This window comes from Solanum lycopersicum, chromosome 12 (assembly GCF_036512215.1).
Source record: "Solanum lycopersicum chromosome 12, SLM_r2.1".
Classification (NCBI taxonomy): Eukaryota; Viridiplantae; Streptophyta; class Magnoliopsida; order Solanales; family Solanaceae; genus Solanum; species Solanum lycopersicum.
Window position 1 is genome coordinate 20,642,219 of NC_090811.1, and position 19,429 is coordinate 20,661,647.

The window sequence follows — 19,429 nt, forward strand, 5'->3', positions numbered from 1 at the left end:
ACCTAATCTTAGAGTAGCATTCTTCCATCGGTAGCCACTAAGTATATCAAGTTCAATTCGTAGCATAAGGCTACTATCATTCAAAATAATTTAGGAATACATCATTCGAAAAGAGATCATTTTATCCATAATAAATTCTAACATACTTTAACTATATCATGACAAACGTTTTTCAATATAATAGGCTATTTCATAAAAACTTCATATATATCCATAATTGGCATCACATCATCAAAAAATACAAAAGTTGACCTTCACGCATACTCATTCAAACCATAAAACAAAGATAAGCTTTTAAACTTACCTTTTATCCCTAAAGCATTGAGAACAATCTCATTCAAGCAATCATATCTAAAGGACCACTGGACAAGAAAACATAAGAGAGAGATCTTATAAAGTTAAGTTCTATGACACGATAAGAAAATAACGAAGAAGGGAAACACTATCGTCCGATAGCCTCTCATACCATTTGATGTGTCGCGACTCACCGCCAATGATACAAAGCTCTACTAGACGTGGCAATATGAGACTTCTTAGACCCTAAAAAACTTTTAAAGCATCGTGCTCTAATACCACTTTTGTCACAACCTGGAAGCACCCCTTAGATGTACATGGCATACTTGACCTCTCGAAGGTATTATACAAGCCCATAGTTATCATTCATCGCATTGACATAGTAATTTAGCGGAAAATTTAAAACTTTTCATAGCACATCATATGCTAGAAACTTTACCTCATATACATATAAATATAAGTCATAATCATTATAGATTCTAAGTATCTTTGCCATCTTAGAATCAACAACATTAGAATACATTAGGGAAATGTCCCTTAAAAAATAAACATAAGTACAATATTAAAGAATTTACAGTAAACAATAGCATAGGAAATCCTTGGACTTAAGGATTCCTTTCCTTGATTTTGGAAATTAGATATAAAGCTCCTCAATCATATATACATCCCTTTAAGTATCTATAATATACATTTTGTGTAAAAAGTAGAGAAGAATGGGATTAATATAAGAATGCACTAAGTATGGCAACCAAGCAAAAACATGCATTTAAAAAGGACATTTTCTTGAAATAATACTTCATGCCTTTTTGACTAAATCTTTATGAAACTTTTAAAGAATAGCATTTATATCATTCACATACTTCATATAAGCTTATTCAAAGGCCAAACATCATAGAAAATCACATATAGAATTTAAATCCCATTTGATGTTACTTTATAGTGAGCTCATTCTTCTTAATAGTATACTATTTTTCCTTTTTATTCATTAACTTCCCAACTAACCATCTAGTGATACTTTGTGAAATGCATCACCTTAAGTCCACAAGATAACATACATACAATCTATACAAAGCAACACATACCATCATAGAAGTATAGTACAAAAAATACATTGTTATGTCATGACCTTCATCATATAGTCAACAAGATCAACATCATGCATAAAGACTCATATCATCCACATCTTCATAACAAGTTGACAAATACTACAATGTCATGCATAAGGAACAGATACATAGTGACATGCATTAGAACACCTTCCTAGAACATCCTAAGGAGGTAGTTGTGCAATGTCTAGATGAGTTCATTACTTCCACCTATCCTAAATAACCTCCCTTATGTCATTCTATTTATGGTCCTAGTCTTTTACTTCTATTGTCCATTTTACACAGACTATGTGATGCTAAACATGGAATCCGGTGTAATAAAACCCCACACGAAAGGAGGTGGTCTACCGACCAAAGAAGAACCTAATGTGACATAGGTTTCTAGATGGATCCAGTATCTACTATGCTATGGTGGAAACATAGTTATAGAACTTGGAGGTATATCTGAAAACCCTATTTATGCCAAGATAAGTAATTCTAGTTATTTACTTATGGAAACCCTATTAATGACCATTGAGGCATTGTGTTTATCTACCTCATGAGATTTATGGTGACCTCACTTCCTACCATAGGAAGGGACACACACTAATATTCAAGTTCACTCGGTGCTAAGCTAAGTTCCCTTCGTTGAAAACCTTTATTATATTTTTACTTTATAAAACATAGGTTCAAGAGAGTCATTCCCTCATATGTTTAAGTCATAGGTCATAGATGAAAGTTCATCAACCTAAATCATATAAAGAATCCCTTCGCATAAACATACGATATGTAAAGCATCATGTAGTTTAGTGTACACATAAAGACACCATTCAAGGCACTACATATATGTGAGCAAACCGTTCACATAACACATTATGACACACATGTTCATACATACATATTCATATATATACAAAAAAAAATAGAACTATCCTATCAAGGTACACATGTGCAATGCATAGGCGAAGTCCCATAACCTTGTCCATACTAATACACCTAGCAAGTCAGTCTACATAAGGAAACACATATCATGAATTCATAAACATAATATTAGCATGCATAGTAGTAGACACTAGTGAATATGAGAACTACCTTTCATTTAGACACCATGACCTATACTACTTATAACATGCATGTAAAGTGAGTGTGTGTGTACATTGGTCAACATCATCACATAATAGATATCAAAAACATGTTGAGGCAGCCACCCTCTTAGACCATAACACTCTTTCAACCATAAACCACACAACACACATAATAGCATAGGAGACAAACAAACTTCATATTGGGCTTAAGACACCAAACTTGTGCTACTTATGCATTCATATACGGGTACATAGGTAACGAATTATTAAAAAAATTTAATTCATCAATGGCAGCACCAATACATTACCCTAACATGAATATAAACATGCATACACAATAGTCATAAAACCTAAATTACAACTAGAATAGGAAAATAGGCATAAGCTTCACATAGTATCATCACAGGGACACGTTCATATATTCATCTATTTTCCTTCATGGCTATGGTAAACAGATATATAGATTTAAAATAATTTAAACACCACCACCATAAGTAGAACTTACCATGCAATGTCATACAAGGCTTCATCAACATTACTATAAAGAACTAGAGAAGTAGAAAAATAAAGGAATTCTTACCAATCCTTTGTCCTTTGGTAATCATTGACAATTACAACTCTTTTATAAATAAAAAATGTATTGGCCAGTAGCTTAAGGTCCCATAATCATACATAAAGTTAAACATAATCTACTACAACGCCATGCTACAACTAGTACAACATATGATTAACATGCTAGAATGTAGAAGGACATAGGTCATCAACCAACTTCACTTGCATGGATTAAAGATCATATTTATTCAATACTATCAACACAATTCAGTATCTAATCATACACATTCGTATCGAAATCATACTCAAAACACCTCAAGATCAAGCTACTATCGTAGGCATTAAACTATAAATTCAATGTAGAGAAGAGAAAATAGGCCATATTATTAATTTTAACGGAGTATTAGTCATCGATATATTTTACCAATAATTTACATGATAGTCAGTATCTAACGATATGGGAAATCAAGTCTTATTCATACCTTATTTACCTTAGAATATAGATCACATCACCTACATAACATTATCAATTCATAGTTTAAGAGAATCTAGATCAATTCTCTTTATGTTTTTCACCAAGGATTTACACCCACAATTCATCAATAATATAACCTAAAACAGTATCTATAAGCAACTCAACATAATCAAAATCTTAAAAAAGTTGGATTAAACCCAAGATTACAGTGAATACATAGATCATAGGCTAGTTTCGTTCAAATATTCTACATGGATTCACATGGGTAATTAATCAATGATTAACCATAAATATACATATTAAACAGTATACATAATCATATTAACATAATTGAATCACAAATTGACATGCATAAGATCAAGATCATAAAGACATACATCGGCTAAAATCGAGTTTGTTAAATATGTATGGGTTAATCATGCAATAGGATTGAAAATCATCTCCAAATCAATGGATAATAATCAAAATATTCATATTATGCTTTTGAAATCAATTTAATAAAGAACACATTGCTAGAATGAAGAAGGAGAACTTGATCACATTTTTCTCTTTAAAAACATTGAGATTAGCTCTCTTGATTGAAGGATAACTAGAAATGAAGAATCAACATACATTTATCTACATTAAAATCTCTAAAATTTGATGATTCATTCATGGAAATCCAACCTCCAAGTTGTTCTTGAACTTCACTAGCAGTGGAGGTCATAGAGAGAATATTTTTGGAGGGAAAAGTCTAATTTGGTGAATTGTATTAGGAGTAGGGTCGGTCACGTTTTTACTAAATTATATACACCAAAAAGTAGTTAAATAAATCTATTAGAATCAAATTAGGATGTGGGGTGAATTTCCCATTCACCCTTTTATTAAAATAGATGCAGACAGTAAGTTACATGCCGCCATCGATGAGCCGTGCATTGGCTTCCGTCCTTCGTTCCTTCTCCATCTTTTTGCTTGAGACCTGGAAAACCAAAGTACAATTCGATGAGACCTCACCTATGGTCTTTTGTTTGACCAACTGGTCGTTGTTTGGTCTGTCGATTGACACTGCCAAGGCAGTGTCTCGACCAGCCTCAGGTCCTTCTTAGAAGGCCTTTTTTGGGACCCTTCAGAAGTCGTACCCAGACGTTCCCAACGTAAATACAAACCTTACAATATTTTATACCTTCCATATGAATTTTAACCAAAAAACAAACCTTCAACTCGTTCAAATAGGCTAGGCCCCATCGAGACACACATTGAGCGTCTTAAGGGCTATCTTTCAAATGCGTTGGACATTTATTAGTCGTTTGACATCCAAAATTATCTAATTTACGTATACCACCAATAAAATTCATTATAATTCATTTAAATACATAATAAACTCATGAAATACAGTCTATAAAAATGCATGGACTTATGTGCCACATAGGTGACTAGTTGTCGAACGTTTTGATCGTCCCTTTATGTTTGAGTCCCTTTATGTTTGAGTTCCAAATCACTTCAAAATTTACACACTGCGTCAAAAAAATAGTATAAGTCCTTCTAGGACCTTATAAACTTAATATGAATATGTTAGGATCTATACGCCTATCTCATATTTGGGTCTTACAGTGATAAGGTGTATTTGAAAATTTTGCCTATGAAAGGGCTGGTTAGATATGGAAAAAAATGCAAGTTGAGTCTTCTTTATGCATGTTCCTACGAAATATTGCAAAGCATTGGTAAGGTTGTCTAGTTCATTTGCTTCGGTTCATCCGGTTTTCCATGTTTCCATGCTTAAGAAGTGTATCAGTGATCCCGAGTCTATTGTTCCCATTGACAGTCTTGGTGTGAAGGATAACATTTTTTAGGACAAAGTTCTGGTTCAAATACTAGATAGACAATTAAAGAAATTGAGGAATAAATAAGTAGCTTCCGTAAATGTGTTATGGAAGAATCTCCTAGTTGAGGGTGCAACATGGGAGGCCGAGGCCGACATGAATTCCCGTTGCCCTCATATATTTGATAACTAAGGATAGTAGTTCTTACTAATAATAAAAATAGTGATTAAAGTTTAAGTTGCAATGATTTTTAGTGAATTTTTGCAAAAGGCGCATTTTTTATGTAGTTACAGTGAATTACAATAATTGTGCATTTTTACTTGAAAATTTTTGCCAGTTTTGAGACATATTATGCATTTTTATATGGTGAGTGTTTATGAAATGACAAGTCGCATGTTGGTAAGTTGAACTTTGGCATAATTTACTCATAAATGCTATGTTGAGATTTATTGTTATGAGAAAAATATTCCTCATAATGTAATGTTGCGCCTTATGTGTTGTAATTGAAGCTTTGAATTGCCTTGTGTAAGTGATATGGTTGATGTTGTTACATATTTATTGGTTTTTGGGCTTCTAGTCTTGAGTCTATTCCTTCTTCCTGAATAATCTTAGTGTCATTTGGGTCGAATAATCCGAATGGGGTGGGGGGGGAGGATAAAGTATTACATCAAATACCCAAGACGTGTTCTAAAGCCTAATAAGTATCCTAATGTTTATAACCTTTTTTAAGGTCCATTTTATTGATTATAAATCATTTAGGAATTCTAGAAAACAAAATGCCCAAGCACGCCTATGACATCGGAAAACTAGTTCTAGGAGTTACAAGCGTGGCTTAGTCTATTTGACTAACTTTTAGAAGTTGAAAAATGATGATAAATGGTGAAGGGGTGTCTAACATGTGTTTAAATTGATTCATGGTCAAAACGTCCGTGTAAGACTCCCCAAGAAACAACCAAGGGCCCTTGAGGAGGACCCATGCAAGAGAAGGTAAAGCTATCAAAAGATAGTGTCACGAACGAATGCCACAGATAGGCAATTGGTAAATTGACTATACATCAATTCCACCATCTTTGGTCACTTAGAAAAAATATTTCAAGGTTCATTCTATATTGTCTATGACTAAGACGAAGTATATGAAGCACGGAAGGGCACAATGGTTGTCGATTGACCCACGATATGTCGATCGTGGTGTCGTTTGTGGTCACTGTAATTTTTCCACGTTTTTTATTTGTTAAAATTAGCGGTTAGGTCATTATTAAGGGGATTATGGAAGAATAATTAATTTAATCAACCTCCCATATAAATACCCCAACCCCATTAGACTTATCACAACTCACAAAACAAAAGTCTCTTTCTTCTCATTTCTTTCTCTCTCTAGTGAAGAACACCACTGAAGACCAAGCTAAGGGAGGGTTTAAGGGATGAAAAGAGTCAAGTTTCACCATCAATCTTCATTAATTAGTAAGGTATGGAATCTTATTCACCTTTGAGAACTCTTTCCTCAAAGGGTTCCATTAAATTATTTTGATTAAGTTGTGATGTTGTATGGGAGTATGACTTGTATTAGTATTTATAGGATGGTATGATGTTGAATTGAAATGTATTGACTATGATTGTGAGGTGTTGGATTAATATGTAAATGTTATAAGGATGGTGAATGATTTACCAATGTGCCTTATCATGATATGAAAATCTTAATGTGCTATCCTCACCTATATGAATTGTAATGAAAGGAAAATAATCATGAAATTTTTATTGAGCAATGATTATAATGATATTTTACAAGTTTTTGACCCTATGAACTACAATAAGCTATAATGATTAATGAAGGTATTAAAGACATATCAAAAAGAGATTATAGCTTAGCACTAAGTGAACTAGAGTTAGTAGTGTACCTTACCACATTGAGAAGGTAGGATCACTAGTGTACTCTTGATATTTGAGACTACAATTCATGTATCATAAAGTGGGTCAAAACTATATCTCCTAGTTCTTGAAGTATGTTGGCCCCATATGAATACTAGCTAGTGGATACACACACTTCCTATGCTCATGTTTTGGTACAACCTTGGCAAATAGTCTTCCTTCTTTGGGTGTTGGGTTCCATCACACTCGATTCCACATTAGCTCATATGGTCTATGTCGGGTAGTGCAATATGTTCCCTAAAGGTAAAATGAACTAAAGATTGACTCTATGTAAGATGACCTAAGGGGGTTTAGCATAGTCTCGGTAGGGGTATGAGACTCTACCCAAAAATTGCACTATTTATCCTTGAGGGGAGTCTTAGGAGGATTATCTTATGTAGGTAAATATAATTCTTATAATGCTATATGACATTTATATGATGAACTTGCACGTTTTTGATATTATATATTGATTAGTGTCACTTTTGAATATGCAATGGTCTATATTGTTAAAGTATGATCTTATGTACTCTTAAATGTTATTATATGTGAAGTAGGATTTTAATCATGTTGCTTGTTGGGTTATTTGATTGAGTAACATTATGCGGCTTTAATTGGTCATTTTCACTTGAATACTTGATAGGGGTTCATGGGTAATTGTGTTGCTTTAGTCATGTTGAAAGGTATTCTTATTCATGCTTGTTACTATTATAACATGATGAGAGAAATTTTTGGTTGTGTATTCAATTATATTCTTTTCATGTCGACTTTACTAGACTCGGTGTTTTGATCTTGTGATGTACATGCCTATTCCCTAATGAACATGTCCTATTTGTTCGTATAATGTTTTTGAATATGCATAAGTGTTTTCAAAGTAATTTGCATATGTTTATAAAAATCCAGTTTCTTAGCATGATTTTAAAGTTTGTGTGCCTATGGTCTCATATTTAGTACAAGTGGTGTACTAACCCCATTCCTTCCTTTTCCCCAACATTTTGGGTTTTGGTTGGTGAAGTGATTTTTAAAGACGACTTGAAGAAGGCTTTGACCACTTGATCATCCATGTAAGGTAGGTCCTAATTTTTCTTGAGGGAGATTCCACTCTCTAGCTAATTGAGTTGTTTTGAATTTAAGACTTCTATATTTCTTTCTTTTCTATTTAGTATGAAACATTGTATAGCCCATTGGAGGCATTCTTACATTGATGTATCGGTTATGCCCAAGTTCTTACACTCTTATTAGATGGATATGCGATGAGACGACTATTATGACTATGTTATATTTTATATATGTATGTGTAATAAAAGTAGAAGACTAAGGCCTCAAAGAGGATGACAGGTCCGGTTACATCAAGGGGCTATTCCCGGATGTAATAGATAGTTAAAGGTTTGTACAAGACCCCAAAGGATCAAGTATGCCCTGTCATGAACCAAGGGTTCTCCCTAACTTCTAGGGGGTTCTTGCGGGTCCTGACAACCCCTATCTTAATAAAGACTCCCTCTAAAACCAAATATGAGCATGGACTCAAGGAAGAGCTAGAAGGGATGGTTGGGAACGTTTCTTCACCAAAAAAATCTATGGGTTTTCCTTCTTTTGAGGTATGGTAGTCATCCTTCAACTTCCTTTCATTCAAGGATCCACTTCTAAATGATTTCATAAAGTGTTTTAACTTTAAACTTCTTTATTCCTTGACTCTAAGCATGGGACTTTCATGAAAATGTTTTAAAGTATTCAAATATTCTATATCTAATGTTAGTTGGTGATATTAAAATCAATAGCTTCATCTAAACCATGTTATTGTTTTGATCAATTTTTTACTTATGAAATGGGTCAGATGAACATGATTTGATAATGCTAGAGTGAGAGTTTTTTTATGGTTATATTGTAATTTAGGTACTTCCCTAGGTGCTATATGATGAAGTATTTTTGAGGAATATATTATATGTGGCAAAATCTTGGATTAAGTGTAAGTTGGATACTTTGTTTAAGCTTTTACTATGAAATGCTCTTGAGTGGTGTTGACCACTATCTTGGTGGCGGTGTTTACTTGATGCATTTTTTTATATTTGGTTCGTGTTGTGTATATGGCTTTAAAGGTATAATGTGTAAAATGAAGTGATAATGATGAGGTTCATGTTGATTTGAATTACGAAGCTTGAATTGTATGTCTTATTTAGATTATGCCTAAATGAAATATGTGTATATGTTGAGCATGCTAATGTCTCTGAAATGATGAATGAAGTTGTAAGTATGTCCAGAATTCAATGTTAATGAGAATTGTGATTATGTGAAAGGTGTGCTAAAAAGTACACACACTCACAAGTTGAATGAATGAATGAATACTGTTAAAGAATGTAAATGAAAAGGGGAGTTTCAAGGTGAACACTCTTCGTGAGTTAACATGAAGTTCTTAGTATCACCCTCATTATCTTCAATGATCTTTCTAAGATAGGTAGTAGGATGGATACCCTTCATGAGTTTAGATGTTGTGTTTACTAGTAATCCTTAACCTATAGTATAAAAAGTTGAGAATTCGTGGGGAGTTATTCCTAGAACCAATAGGATATGAAGAAAGGGAGGTTACACTTCATGATTTGAGATGTTTTATTCCAATGAACCTCTTTAGATGAGTACTCCTCGTTAATAGAGAATGAGTTACATAGTAGATATATCCTTATCCATTAACTATGCGCCCGCATAGGTGTAGCTATTGGGAAATTCATGTAAAAGCTAAATGAATGACCCTACCCTAGGAAAGTGGGGATCCTTATCCAATAAAGGTAGTGTCAGGATTCCATGTCTAGCTATCATGATCTATTTAACTAGATCCCCACAAAAGAATGAATGAACTAAGTCTCGTAAAAGAATGTACTACGTAGGATAGGTGGTGGTATTGGACGCTATCTATCCATTGCACTAAGTAAACCTTCCAAAAGGGGACTCTTGGTGTGTCTTATATGAAGTGTATGAACTAAGTCTACTAAATGAACTATTACATAGGTAGGTAGGTGGTATGGGACGCTATCTATCCATTGCACTAAGTATACCTTCCGAAAGGGGAGTTTTAGTATGTTCTACCATGTGTTGTAAATGAAGTTAGACAACTTAAGGTATAATGTTAAAGAAGTATGTTAAAGCAATGTTTTATGTTATGATGTTAGGAGTTACTTATGTTGGGTGCTTAATCTAAGGGAATCCTCAAGGAGCACTAAATGGGAGTAGTAGTATGGATACTACTCTCACATTGAACGTTTTGTATCTTATAGGTCATATTGAAGAAGGGTACTTACATGAAGTCCTTCTTGTGTGAATGTCTTTCAAATGTCTATCATGGATTTATTTCGAAGACGAGGTAAGCCTATGGTTGGTGTGTATTGAATGAGGTGTATGGTAAGTCCCTTCTTATCTTACCTAAGGGATTCTTAGGACAACTTGGTTAGGGAAAACCTCAAAAGAAACAAGTTCATTATGCTTGGGGTAAAATATTCTTTGTAATGTTGTCACTGTTACATTGTTTTGTTTTAATGTTGTTTGGTTCACTGTATATATATATATATATATCACATTTATGTCATTTGCATTGGTTCTAAGAATTGTTTTTGACATGTTTTGTGTGAATTGAGGAAGAATAAAAAATAAAACATGATGTACAATATCGAGGGACGTGTCACGCATCAGGACAAATATTATGATTTCAGCAATGTGTATCAAACAATGAAAAATTCTATTATTGAGGGATACGTCGCACACCGTGATGGATGCATAAATCGATATGTCCTCCATAAGTCTTAGAATGAGAGACAGTGGGGGTATATTATTGCTCCCCAGTATATATGGAAGTGTATATGGTAGCAAGTAATATTGTTTGTTTATGAAACGAGTTATCCCTCCCAAGGGACTTATGATCAACTTATATTTATACTTAATTCCACAATAAAGAGAAAAGTAAATACTTCGCATGTGGATTTTTTTTTGGTTAAATACAACTATTATGGATAAAATTTTCTATAAACAATGGTGAAGAACTTTGACGGAATGTTTTAGGCATGATTAAAAGTAATTCATGAGTTGCAGCATATAACCGATGCCATATTCTGGTTTATAGGGTTAATAGTATGATATGGGTTAACCACTTCTGGTCGCCTACCCGAGTTAGCTTTTTAACTTCATCATTGAGTGGGGATAGACTAATTGGCCAGCATTTATATTTCATCTTATTTTGAAACCAGGAAAGGTGTTTGTCTTCCGGGAGTAACACATGAACACTAATCTCCTTAATTTAATCGGAGGATCGAGCTCTCTATATGTTGTAGTCTATCTAATCTGTCCTATGGTCAATTAAAGATTAGACATTAAAATTATCTCTATCAATCCATTAAAGAAATGGTAAAAAAAGGTAATTTATATTTACAACCGAAGATTAATTCAGAAAACCTCAAATATTTCACAATTAAATCATAGCTACAACCCCAGAACTAGGTGTGTAGCTACTCTTGCTATTAATAATCCAGAAGAGATAATTGTTCATAAATAAATCCATATAATAGAAGAGTTAAGATGACTACAAACTTGACTCTTGCTCTTGCACATTAAATAAAAATATTGAACCCCAAAAATGGTAGCCCTAGGATGTTTATATTAGTAGATAAAGATTAGACAAATCTTATTGAAATTCGAACTCCTAGTTAATGTTTAAAACATGGAAAATTCAGAATTCACTTGGGGTGGCACGCCTCCATCGCGCCTAGCACATTTTATACTAAGGTGCTGCTTGGCGCGGCATTCCACCATCGCGCATGGATACATCCTCTTAGCATATGGCCTTGGCATAGAGCGCCGTGTAAAGTTCCTCAACATTGGCTTTGTGTGTAAGGCCTTGGCATGGGGAGCCGTGCAGCGATCCTCGCCTATGTTCTTCTCAACTTTAAAATTTTCCACGTTCGTCTCTTTTCTTTCTTTTGTTCATTCCAACTCCACTTTCTCTATGTGTTTCTGAAATCACTAATCATGTGTGTAAGTGCACAATCGTCACAAGAAATCATAAATCTAAGATAATAAAGTAATTATAATTATTTAACATCATCAAAACATGGACAAATATTGACTACTTGGGCATATAAATATGCCTAAGATCACGACCCCACACTTGGACCTTTGTTTCTCCTCAAACAATATTTAGACTATCAACTCTATTTCACAAGCCCTTAGATTTATCAAGTCACCTTAAAATTAACCAAACATTTTAAATCATTATTGTGTAGTTTTACATTGGATGCAACAATTTTCCTCACATATGCCAAGTACAATACATGCTCAAAGAATGACTCCTTTCAGGCGAATGCAAACTCGTACTAACACATTAAGTAGAAACTTCTTTATATGTCATAGATGCCTTACTTGTTTATTCTTTTACTACATCCTTTCACTCATGCAACATCACAATCACAAGGCCTGTTTTTTCAAAACAATTAAGTCACGCTCACAAGTGAAGTTTTTACATTCCTCAACATGCCATATGCTTTCCCTTAGTGCATTTTACCTTCACATTGGACTTATCAAGGAATAAGGAGGAATTTCATTTAGTCATAATGTAATCTTTAGGTAACGGAGGAAAAATATCTACAATTCAGTATAGTGATTTCTCCTCCCGGATGCACATATTATAATTTTATAAACACTATCCCTTAACCTATTCTTTTTATATAGTATATATACCCTTCATGACTAAATACCCTTTAATGCTCCATATTTTGTCCCTTTTATTTCTTTTTATCTTTTTTATTTCTTCTATTTTTTTAAATGTTTTTGCACAAGCCACCCAAACACTAGATTTTTCATTCGAGTAAGAAGCACATTATACTTAATGTGATTAGCGCCTATGTTTTGAGCATGTTCCCAAATTAGCCACCCTCGATTTCATCTGAGGTGAAAATTGTCACTAAGGACCAGGTCTAAATAAGAATAATATTTTTTATATTTTTTTTTATTTTTTCCGCACAGAATATAGAAATTCTCCCATTGCTTATTCAACCTCATTTTTCAACCCTTCTTCTTAACATAGTGAATTAAGGATCTTAAGATGATCAAAAGTCTTAGTATTAAACAATAGGTTTTGGCTTATCATGTGTTTTATCAAATGAATAAGGTTGAAGGCTCAATGGAACTTCATAAGGGTGCAATTTTAAGGTAGGTATATAAGTAAAGTCAAGAATTCACTATTTCAAAGAAATGCCTCAATCACATTCCTCAAGTCTTTCTAGCCACATATTCAACACACACAAGGAAAGTTCTAGATATCAACTCAATACAGAATTACCTAATTCTCACCACTCCTTGTATTAGGACAAGTGTACCCTAAACTATATAGGTACTTACATATGATCTGTGCATGTGAAAGTGTTTCTCACAATATTTAGGTTGATGAACTCTCATCTATGATCTATGAGCTAAGAATATGAGGATATGACTCTCCTAAACACTAATTTCATAAGTTAATCTTAATATAGGCTTTTTAATGAAAAGGGAACTTAGCTTAGCACCAAGAGAACTGGTATATGAGGGGTATCCCATCCCATAATTTGAAGGTAGGTCACCATAATCCTCATGAGGTATATAACTATAATCCCTAAATAGGCATAAATAGGGTTTCCAAAAGTTAAAAACGATAATGCCCAATTTCGCATAAAAAGGGTTTTCACATGTACCTCCAAGTCCATAACTATGTTTGCCACACAGGATGTAGCAAGTGAATTCACTAGTATGCTAGCATGTGTTAATGTTCTATTTAGGCTAGGTAAGAACACCTTCTATTGGTGTAAGGATATGGAACACCAAATTCCATGTAGCACCCATGATCTTAGTGTCGGTTAAGGCTATAGTTTCCGTAAAGTAAAATGTAGAATTGAAGTAAAGTAAGGTCCCTAAATATGATAACCTAAGGGCAGTTGCTTAGTGTAGGTGAGGGTATTATACTTCACCTACGCATTGCACATGTGGCTCTTGAGGGAAGTATTAGGATGGTGTTCTAATGTGTATGTCTATAATCATGTTCCTTATGCGTGACTTTGTAGTAATTGTCTACTTATTGTGGTGAAATGCATGGTATGAGCCAATATGAAGGGGTCTTGTTCATATCTGCACTATGTTGGTCTTAATAACTATATGATAAAGGTCTTGATTTATATGAATTATTTTTTATTCACTTAATATGTTGATGTATGAATAGCATGTTAAGTCTTGTGGTCTCATGATACGTTTACTAAGTATGCGTGAGGGTATGCGGTTTCACATTACATTGCACTAGTAGACTTAGATTTGGATTTTGAGTAAGGTCTTATAAGGTTCTATTTGAATGATGTTAGCATATGTGCATGTAAACTATGGTTCACTGTGATGTCCCTAATGTCTTGACTAAAAAATGTCTATGCTGTATTGTAGATCCATGATGGTATGTGTTGGCTTATGTAGATTATATGTATGACTTCCTGGTGGACTTAAAGTGATGCATTGCACCAAGTATCACTAGAGGATTACTTGGTGGACTAAGGAATTAGGAATCAAATAATTCACTGTAAAACAAGATATTCATGGTAAAGAGGGAAAGTGCTTACTGTAATGTGGTTTCAAAATGCCTTAAATGCATTGTGTGATTTTATATGATTGTTGACCATTGAATGTGTTTATATGAAGTATGAATATGATATATTCCTTATTGTATAAAGGTTTTATGAATTTTTCAAATAAAGGCATGAAGTATGATTTCAAGAAAAATTACCCTTTTAAATGCATGTTTTTGCATGGTTGCCATACTTAGTGCGTTCTTGTACTAACTCCATTCTTCTCTACTCTTTACGCAAAGATGTCGGTTAAGAATTCTTACTGGATATCTTTAAATTATGAGGACCTTGATTTGTGATTCCCAAGCTCAAAGAAAGGGGTACTTAAGTTCCAAGGATTCCCTACTTATGGTTTAGTTATGGTTTACTATAAAATTCTTTATTATTGTACTTAGGTATTATGTTAAAAGGTCAGTGTTCCTAAAGTACTTTTACGGTGTTGAGTCTAGGATGCCAAAAAAAGATTAGAGAATTTAACTATATATTATGATATTTTATATATAATGGAAGTGTTGTTCTATAATATTATGTGCTAAGAAAGTTTTTAATTTTCCTCTAATATATCTATGACAATGTGATGAATGATAACTACGGGCTTGTATAAGACCTCCGAGAGGACAAGTACGCCATATTACTTCTATGGGGTGATCCTCGGTCTTTAAAAGCACTATCATCGTCCATAGGCTTTGAAAAAGTTAGACCAGTCTTGGATAGATAGGCTGCACTATAAATCAGTGGATAGTGCTTTGCCAAAGCCTCCATCTCCACATCGGTGATTCGGCTGCCTCCAATCCGCGATTGCAACTCAGCCATATTAAACAAGCGTACCATGACTCTATCATCTCGGGCTTGCCCATCGGGGGCTAAGGAAATAAGTCTTTAGGATGTGTTTACAGACTTTGTACAATTTACATCCACATACGTACCCGTCAACTTCGGGTGCCTAGCAACAGTCATATCCACCTCCTCTTCCTCATTCTCATGACTCTTAAGAAAATGATTAATTAACCCTCAAAACAAAATCTCCTCCTAAAGTACATGAACACCACACTATCATGAGTTACACCAGTCAAATGTTTAGCGGGAAATAACACGTTACACACTATCTTTAACCACACCCTAACCACTTGATTAAAATTAGTGGAGTAGAGGATGTTATGCCTCCCCGTATACTTACTCCTCTCGCACCTAATATTCGATTCTACCCCACAAAAAGTGTGTCGGTTATCCCTACAAGGAGGTTTATCTTTCAACTCGCTAAACATTTCAGCATCACAATGTGGGTTCCTCTGTACCTCATTCAGAATTCGGATAGTAAATCTTACATCTTTCCCCCTTACAGGAACAGTCTTATACTTACTTTCAATTAACAAATTTGCATAAAATTCACGCACAAAGGTAAAATTACAATATCCGGGATTATCAGACATTAAACACAAACCTAACACATTCATATTTTTATAAATTGCCAGAAATCAAGATTGTGACCTTACCTCATTTATATATTCATCCCCCATGTATTTCTCTTTCCTTTGACACTCAAACCATTCTTAGACATATCTCTCCACCACCGTTTTTTTGAACTTTTGTGCCGGTTCCCGGACACTAGCGGACTCGAAAGCTTCAACCTTTTGGATCCTCTTAGAACCCGAAACATTATTTTCTTTATGAGCTATTACACCCTGTTAAGAGAAGGGGAAAAAAATAAAAAGTGTGATATTTGGGGGGGTCGAATGGAGTAGTGGAGAAGGGAAAAAAAGAGATTTATGGGATGTAGAATAGATGAAATTGGAGAAAGATGGTATTATAGTGGTGTAGGGATAGAGAGGGGTGGTTGTAAGTTAATGGATCATAATAGTTAATAATTGGGGGAGGGAAAAAAGATTAAAATGAATAAGAAGAAGAGTGGTGGTCGGATGGTGTAGTGGAGAAGAAAAGAAAAGAGATTTATGGGATGTCGAAGACAAGAAAGGTGAGAAGAGAAGGTATTATAGTTGTCGAGGGAGAGAGAGGGGTAGTTGAAGGTTAATGTTGATTAATGATGGGGAGGGAATAGTTGAAAAGTAAGAAGAAGAAGAATGGGGGTATGGGGAGTTGAAATTGCCGGAATAGAGGGAGAATGGTGGATTTGGGGGCTTTAATTTAGATTGGGTAGGGAAAACTCTGAGTTAAACTCATATTTATTAAAAACATTGGGTGTTAGGGAGATCGAGGCGTGGGGAGCCCGTATAGAATCTAGGAAGTCCCTCAATCTGTGGAGTGCACACCAGTGCACCAATCCTGTACATGCTTAGGGTGATGAGGCGCAGTGCGCCTGTATCGCGTCTAGATAATTCTTCAATCCTCATTGCCATGGTGAAGCTCACCTCTATCGCATCTAGGAAATTCTTCAGTCCTCGTTGCCTTGGTGAGGCGCGCCCGAAGTGCTTCAAGCCTCAGACCTCCTTGCCTTGGCGCGGCTTGCCCGCCTGTGCACCGAGGAAATGACTTAGGACTTCTTGACTTGGTATTTCAAGCTAGTGCGCCAAGCCTGCACACACATCTTTTTTCAGTTACTAAAGCTAACCTATAATCTAAATATCTATCCTAAGCTAAAAAAACAAAATTTTGGAAATTTAAAATCAAACTACCCATCTATTAAATAGTATTCATGGGTTGCCTCCTGTGTAGCGCTTGATTTAACTTCGCAGTAAGATGCAGTTTGGATCATTCATCATATAGCTCAAGATCCTCCCAATCAATATCCAAGTCATCACTAAAATATTGATTCACTATTTGTTTATTGACTAAGAACATGGGGCTAGTTTTACATTGGAGTTCAACTAATCTTAAGGACCATACCACTCTGATTTCAATTACCCATGGAACAACCTTAGTTGCGAATTGAACATTAATACCTTATCCTTTGGATTGAAGGTATGACTCACTATGTGCGTGTCATACCACATCTTCGTCTTCCCTTTATAAATCTTGGAATTCTCATAGGAATGAAGCTAAAATTCTTCAAGTTCATTCAGTTAATTAATTATCTTTTTACAGGCTACATCTAGGTCCAAGTTTAACTTCTTTATAGCCAATAAGCATGATACTCTAATTTTGTCGAAAGGTAACATGCTTTTCAATATATAATGTGCTAGGGAGAATTCCCTATAGACGTCTTGTATGCAATCATGTATGCTCACAAAGCATCATTGAACTTCTCATACCATTCTTTCCTTTGTGCGTTCACCATTATCTCCGAAAGCTTCTTGGCTTCTCTATTCGACACATCCGCATAGACACTCATTTGAGATTGATAAGCTGCAACAACCTTATGGCGAATATCATACTTAGCAAGCAGTGTCTTGTAAAGATTGTAAATGAAACACTTGCCTTCATTACTAATAATGGATCTTGGAGTTCCAAAACGAGTGAAAATGTGTTTCTTGATGAACTTGATCACAACCCTTAAGTCATTAGAAGGAAGAGCGACTGCCTCAACCCGTATTCTCACATAATCAACCACTACAAGTATATAAAGGTTTCCATATGATGGTGTGAATGGACCCATGAAGTCAATACCCCACACATAAAAAATTTCCACCTATAAAATATTGTTAAGGGGAATATCATGCCTTCTTGAGATGGTTCCCAATACTTAGCACCTATCACAACTATTCACAAAAGCCATAGAATCTTTAAACAAAGAGGGCCAAAAGAAACCAGATTTTAATACCTTATGAGCAGTGAACTCTCTTCCTTGGTGATCTCTATATGGGCTTGCATGAAAACTTTCTGGAACTTTGTGAACCTACTTTTTTGGAATTCACCTTCTCACTACTCTATTGACCTATTAGTTAAACAACAATGGTTGATCCGAGATGTAGAACTTGGCATCATGATTAGCTTTTTCTTCTGTTGGGTAGTTGCACCAGGTAGATAGTGTCCACACACTATTAACTTCATTGTGTATTCATACCATGGAAATTGAGAGATATCCAAAGCCATCAATTGCTCAACTTAAAACTCTTCTCGGATTTGCTCACCCTCATTCACATGTGAGAAGTCTTCCAACATTTATATGTGGTCAACTATCTGATATTCTGTACCTTTTCTATCTTTGGTCTCATGGTAAAATTCATAAAGAAGAAATATCCAACGAATTAGGATTGGTTTGGCATCCTTCTTATTGAATAGGTACCTAATTACTTGTATGGTTAGTGAACACAATTACTTTGATTCCTACAAAATAAGATCTGAACTTGTCAAAGGCGAATACTAGAGCCAGCATTTCCTTCTCAATCACTGTGTAGTTTGCATGTGTGGAGTCAAGGGCCTTTCTTGCATAATAAATAGAGTAGAACACTTTGTTCTTCCTGTGTCCCTACGCTGCACCCTTTACTGCTTCACTAGCATCACAAATGAGTTAAAATGGTACCTGCTAATCCAGCGCAATTAGAATAGGACCCTCAATTAAGCTCTGTTTCAACATCTCAAAAGTTCTGAAACACAATGCATCAAAATCAAAATTCACCTACTTCTCCAAAAGACTGTACCTGGGTCGTGCAATCTTGGAAAAACCCTTGATGAATCATCAGTAAAAACCTGTTTGTAATAGGAGGGGGAAATTTATCACTGA

The 19,429-nt window shown here is 34.8% G+C and overlaps 1 protein-coding gene across 1 annotated transcript; it reads right to left on the reverse strand.

Annotated features, from left to right (window-relative positions):
* Positions 1 to 17,989: 17,989 nt before the first annotated feature.
* On the reverse strand, positions 17,990 to 18,361 carry LOC138340251 (uncharacterized). The gene has a single exon (XM_069291965.1). It carries the CDS (start codon positions 18,359 to 18,361, stop codon positions 17,990 to 17,992), a length of 372 nt encoding a protein of 123 aa, XP_069148066.1.
* Positions 18,362 to 19,429: the final 1,068 nt, after the last annotated feature.